Source organism: Myzus persicae, unplaced genomic scaffold (genome assembly GCF_001856785.1).
Source record: "Myzus persicae strain clone G006 unplaced genomic scaffold, MPER_G0061.0, whole genome shotgun sequence".
Classification (NCBI taxonomy): Eukaryota; Metazoa; Arthropoda; class Insecta; order Hemiptera; family Aphididae; genus Myzus; species Myzus persicae.
Window position 1 is genome coordinate 5236 of NW_019101206.1, and position 6206 is coordinate 11441.

The 6206-nt window shown below is 30.9% G+C and overlaps 2 protein-coding genes across 2 annotated transcripts; one reads left to right on the forward strand and one right to left on the reverse strand.

Annotated features, from left to right (window-relative positions):
- The first annotated feature begins 1408 nt into the window (after positions 1-1408).
- On the forward strand, positions 1409-2325 carry LOC111028200 (zinc finger BED domain-containing protein 5-like). The gene is made up of 2 exons (XM_022306747.1): positions 1409-1612; positions 1972-2325. The coding sequence occupies exons 1-2, from the start codon at positions 1409-1411 to the stop codon at positions 2323-2325; spliced, it is 558 nt and encodes a 185-aa protein (XP_022162439.1).
- A 1209-nt stretch (positions 2326-3534) lies between these two features.
- Positions 3535-4646, reverse strand: LOC111028201 (the record flags this gene model as incomplete). The annotated part of the gene is made up of 3 exons (XM_022306748.1): positions 3535-3725; positions 3809-4031; positions 4089-4646. Coding segments are annotated over 3 exons (960 nt in total), but the record flags the coding sequence as incomplete, so codon positions are not given.
- Positions 4647-6206: the final 1560 nt, after the last annotated feature.

Genomic DNA, 6206 nt, shown 5'->3' on the forward strand with positions numbered 1-6206 from the left:
TACCTCTACCAATAGTACACGAAAACTAAACGAATATTTTTCGTGCTATATACACGTTTCTTCGACCAACCAATTATAAACGTACTGTCGACGTTAAACAAACGTAGATACACCACGTAATGTAAACGTTTATAGCTCTACCTACCTTACACGAAAAATGAACATCGATAAACGTATATTATACTAATAATATACATATATTTACAACGTATAATTATATACCAATATTATCCTTATTATAAACGTAGATTATACGTGTTATGTTTACTGGGAAGTGGTACGCAAAAAAAAGTTTGAGAACCGTTGCTATAGATAATCATGTCGGCTCTTTGGATTCGGCTAAATCATGTCGGCTCATGGATTTTTCGGCTAATTTGATTCGGCCCATTGTCCGCCTCCCAAATACTGCCTAACACAAACGTGTTCCAAAACTGACCATTCTCTATAGCAGTGTCTATATGTGTGTCGCCGAGCAAGTCCAATTGTGCCGCGTGAAGTACTAATATTAAATGACAAAAAAACATTATTAACACTATTAAATATTTACAAAAATTATTAGGTATTTGATATAATTTCCATGATAATAAAAATAGATTTTCAGCTATTGACATAAAATAAATTGTATTATTATCGTTGGGTTATTATTATTATCGTCATTTTGAACGATTAATCGCGTTCGAATCGCCTATTGTGTGTCATCTTAATTTATAAATGTTGGTTTTTGATACTTTCGTTTATTTTTAAACAGTGAATACGTATATTATATTTATACTGAAAACATGCACCGTATCAATAACTCACTTTATTTGTATGCTCAGTTGTCATTTACTTCTATAGTCGAATAGACTTTTTCTTAATTTATTAACAACAATATTTTTTTTTGTTATTAATTAAAATAAAATGGATAAATTTTTGATTAAAAAAATACAAGTAGTAAGAGAGAATACAGATGAAGACAATTTGGAAACAGAAAAAAAACTCGTCATCTTCTGTAAATGCATCGTCAAGTTTTAAAGAAAAACAAGAAAATCCTTCTAAATAAATATCGTCAATACAATGAAAATTATTTAAAATTAGGTTTTTTTGGGTCGGCGACGAACATTGTCCTATTCCTTATTGTTTTATTTGTGACGAAAAATTGTCGAATGAATCAATGGTTCTCAATAAGCTAACCCGCCATTTCACCACAAAACATCAATCGTTACAAAATAAACAAATTGATTATTTTCGAAGACTATTAGATTCAAAATAACTACAATCAAAACAATTTGTAAGATCAGTGAAAATTTCGGATAAGGCACAGGAAGCTAGTTTTCGTATCGCCCAATTGATAGCTCAAAAAAAAAATCTCATTTAATTGCCGAGAGTTTTATCGTTCTTATCAGCTTGTCGTATTATGGTAAAGACTATGTTAGGAGTCGAATCAGAAAAAGAAATAATTAAAATACCATTATCTGATAGTACAATTAGTCGTAGGATTATAAATATATCAGAGGATATTGAGGAGCAAGTTATTGAAGTTATAAAAAGTGGAGAATTATTTGCCTTGCAAGTTGATGAATCAACAGACATAAGTGGGAAAGCTCAATTAATGGCATTTATTAGATTTATTGTAAATTCAAAAATAGTTATTCAATTTTTTTGTTGTAAAGAATTATCTGGGACAACAACTGGTCGAGATGTTTTTGATGTCATAAATAAGTATTTTAAAAATTATGGTATATCGCGGACTTCTTGTATAAGTATTTGTTCAGATGGGGCGCCATCAATGACAGGCTCTATTAAAGGAATTATTACAATTGCCAAAAATCAAAATCCAAATATAAACACAACACAACACACTGTTTTTTACACAGGGAGGCATAAGTAGCAAAAAGTATTGTTAATGAATTAAATATTGTACTTGATCCAGTCGTAAAAATGGTGAATTTTATTAAAAGTAGACCTCAAAAAATTCGATTATTTTCCCAGTTATGTGAATCAATGGAATCTGACCACTATACATTGATTATTCATACAGAAGTACGTTGGTTATCAAAAGGACGAGTTTTATCACGTTTTTATGAACTTAGAGAAGAACTTTTGGTATATTTTACAATGGAACAAATGGAATGTTCCGATTATTTATCCGATGAATTTTGGTGTTCAAAATTAGGATATTTAGCTGATATTTTTGAACATCTGAATCAATTAAATTTAAGCACGCAAGGTGAAAATCAAAATTTATTAATATCTACAGACAAAATGGCTGCATTTAAAGGCAAATTATTGATTTGGAAAAGAAGTATAAATGATAATAATTTGGATGTTTCCTTTAACTGCTAATACTAAATTTACTGATAAAATAATACCAATTATCAATGACTCAATAACATTATTGGACCAAAAACTTGATCATTATTTTTCATCGCTGGATTTGAAATTATTTGATTGGGTGAGGAGTCCATTTAATCTTAGTTTAGAAACCACGCATCTTTCATTAAAAGAGGAAGAAGAACTTGCAGAATTTAAAAACGATCGCATTCTTCAAATGAATTTTAATGAGCTCGAGCTAAGCCAATTTTGGATTTACACAAAAACAAAATTGGCTCATTCCGTATTATCACCATTTTCGACATCATATTTGTGAGAGGTAGCTTTTTCTGCTTTGAATGAAATTAAAAACAAAAAAAGGGAAAGATTAATTAATGTCGAAGAGGAGTTAAGAGTCGCTTTATCGAAGATTTCACTACGAATTGATACATTATGTAAGAAATATCAGTCACAAATTTCTCATTAAAATGCTGTTTTACCTATGTTATATTTTTCTTTGTTGTTTTATATATTATAATTGATTATATATTATTAACTAATTATAAATATTTAATACTATCTATTATTCTTATTTTTTTTACTATGTGTCACAAAGTATGAAATATTTTAATAGTGTGTCGCCATTATACAAAGGTTGAGAAACACTGCTCTATAATCCCAAAACTCTGCAGTACCAACCTACAGCTAATGACCATATATTTCTTTAAAATTTAAAGAAAACAACTAGAGAATAGCTATATTAATTATTATAATTATAATATTATATAAAATATAAATTATACTACCGCTTGTTTCTTCTTGAGTAGGTTCATTACTCGCTATTTCGATGTCCCGATTCCATAGATACCGGTAGGTCCATATCAATGATCATGCCCCCCCCCCCGCTCCTCAAAATTTGAATTTCTGACCAAGCCAAATGTATGTGCATCGTTTGTGCACAAAAACTTAGTCCTAACACAAAAACAAAATTGGGGGAGGGGGGTGGGGGAGGTGAAGGGCGATTATTACATTATCGTTAAAATTGCCAACTCTATATGGTTCAAATTTTATTCGATTCGTTTATTTTATATGCGGTGTATGATGTTCAAAACTTAAACATTTCATCGTTATTCTTGAATTTAATATATATTGCCCGTGAGACACGCTTGTGATTATAGGAGCAGTTTCAGGTAGAAACAAGAGGTGGGTACGTACCTAATTACAATGTTTTATTAACACAATAACATGTTGTTCTTATGATGTGCATGTGTAGGTTCTTTGTAGCTGGTACTTTGTATTTAACGTCATAGCCCTAAATTTTGTTCCATAGTTTCGCAATAAATGGTTGCGACATTCTATTTTTATTACTCGTAGTCTAGGGCCATAAGGCATTATGTCAGCTAGTCTTTTTGTAACGCTCGAGTCTCCGTCTCCTAGAATTTTTTTTTATTAAATTTATTAAAATTATTTTGGTAGTTGAAAAATATGCACGATTGAAAAACGTAGTTTAATTTACCTATTATTTTATTGTATTTTAGACCATGCATTTCTAAACTCCGTTTAAAACCATCAGCAATACCATCAGCTTCCATACTTGTAGCACCTTTTTTCCAATTTAAAAAACATGTATGTTCAGACGGATGTAATTTTTTATTTTTCGCTCTCTGACAAATTACACAAAACCGATTTTTAATGCCCACAAACAAAATTTTTTTCGATCTATAACCAATTATTGTTGCCTGAAATTATAAATGTAAAATTAAAATTTATAAAATTGGTATTTATACATTTCTTACTACTCCGGATAATGCATCATATTTAGTCTTGTAACTGCGCTTAGACCATTGTCCATCTGCGACAACCGTACACATGGGAATTCCGTCAATATCTACTGATCCAGCTTCTATTGCTAAACGACGTTCTTCGTCACCAGCAATTTTCATTTGCGCCTCAGCGACTTCATGGATTTTTTTAGCAATAAACTCTTGTACTGAGAGAAAAGTAGACGAAGACATACAAGGGATATCCATAACCGCACATAATTCAGATAATTGTGTAAAACCAATTCCAGCTGCTAATGATCCGTTTACGGCGGCATCGTTTATCGGCAAAAAGGTTTCAGGTTTCGACTTTTCTGAGTTAATAAACATAACAATGTTACACATATCACACTGAAACCTAAATGTTGATCTAAATCCGTGCCTTTTTTCAGAAATAAATGTCATATTCAAAAATGAACAACCAAATGACCCTTGATGAACACTATTTTTAATTTGACTAAAAACGTAATGTATATCCACTATTCGTCTTCCCGAACTTTCATTTACATAGCGTGGCCTGTTGTAACATTGAAATAATAATGTTTAATTTTTTAATTGTTATATAGTCCACAGAAGTTATGCGAAAAAAACGGCTTTATTCGGAATAAATCAAACAAAAGGTTTTGATTGGTTTTTCATTATAGTTTAGGGTCCTGATTATTCTCCTAAAAGTCCCCGGTGATAACGCATGTGCTAAAATTTTAAGGGTGGTTTTAAGGGGTGAAAATTGCTCAAAAATCAGTTTTTAACTAATACCTCTTAAAACATCAACTGGAAAACTAAAATACCTATATACTAAATTAAAGCTGAGTAAATTATCTATAAAAAAGTATCCTAAGTCCTTAAGCCTACAATCAAAAGGTTTCAAAAAAAAAGTAAATAAAAAGAAGTATTTATAAGAAGGAACTTTTTTTTCGACATAGATATTTATGAAAATCGTCGTTGTACTGTCTAAGCTAACACACGCTTTATTAACATTCATTGAGTATTATAGTACATCTGAAACGTTGGATTATATTTATATTATAATTATTATTATTATTATTATTATTATTATTATTATTATTATTATTATTATTATTATTATTATTAGATAGTCGGGACACACCGTTGCCTAATCAGTGGGTCAGTGGGTTTTTCCAGTTAGGCATTAAATGACCGTCGATGGAACTATTAAAGTTTTATTGTATTTTCTTATCGTATTATTTTATAATCGAGTTATCGATTTATTGGTCATATCCGAGGAGACGTAACAGCAATGTAGAAATATTCAGCAGTATTGAGTTATTTACGAACGCGACTGACGTATTTTTCGTTTCTTGGTTTCGTTAATTTTGTCGTTTCGTCAGTTTTGTTAAAATGGCAGATTTGTGTATAATTTGTTCGAAACAATTGAGCGATGGAGATATTGTGCAAGTCGATCGTGGACTTCAAACGTTGATTAAGGCGAGTATTGAAAGAGGTGATGGCAAAGACGCACTTATGATGAATGTATCTTCAATCAAAGTTCACGTAAATTGCCGAAAAGAATATTGCCGGGTATCGAGTATTACTGCATTTAAAAGAAAACGCGAAAATGAAGGTGCCACATCGAGCCCACCAAAGAGTCGGGTACGTACAACTTTTGATTTTAAAAAACTTAGTTTTATTTGTGGATTAGAGGCTGACGTAGAAAAAGAAAAAAAAAAAGTAAAAACGCTCGTGATTTAATAAGTTGTGTTTCCACTATTAACTTTAAAGACAATATTCTGGAACTTCCAGACAAAAAAGGTGATGATGTTTTAAAAACTGTAAAAAAACGTATTAGATTTGAGATTGATTTGGTTGCAGCGGAAGCACGATACCACCAGAAGTGTTTCCGTAAATTACATAATCCTGGTACAGGTGAGAAGAAGGGTCGTCCTCAAAATAATAATATTAATGCAGCGATGGAGAATGTTTTCTCTTACATTGAAAATCACGAGGACTGTCAGTTTACACTATCTGAATTAAAACAAACATTAACGGATTACAAACCAGACGATAAAACTATTAAAAAAAAACTTGAAGAAAAATATTCTGATCGAATCGTTATCACTGCTAAAATACCTGGAC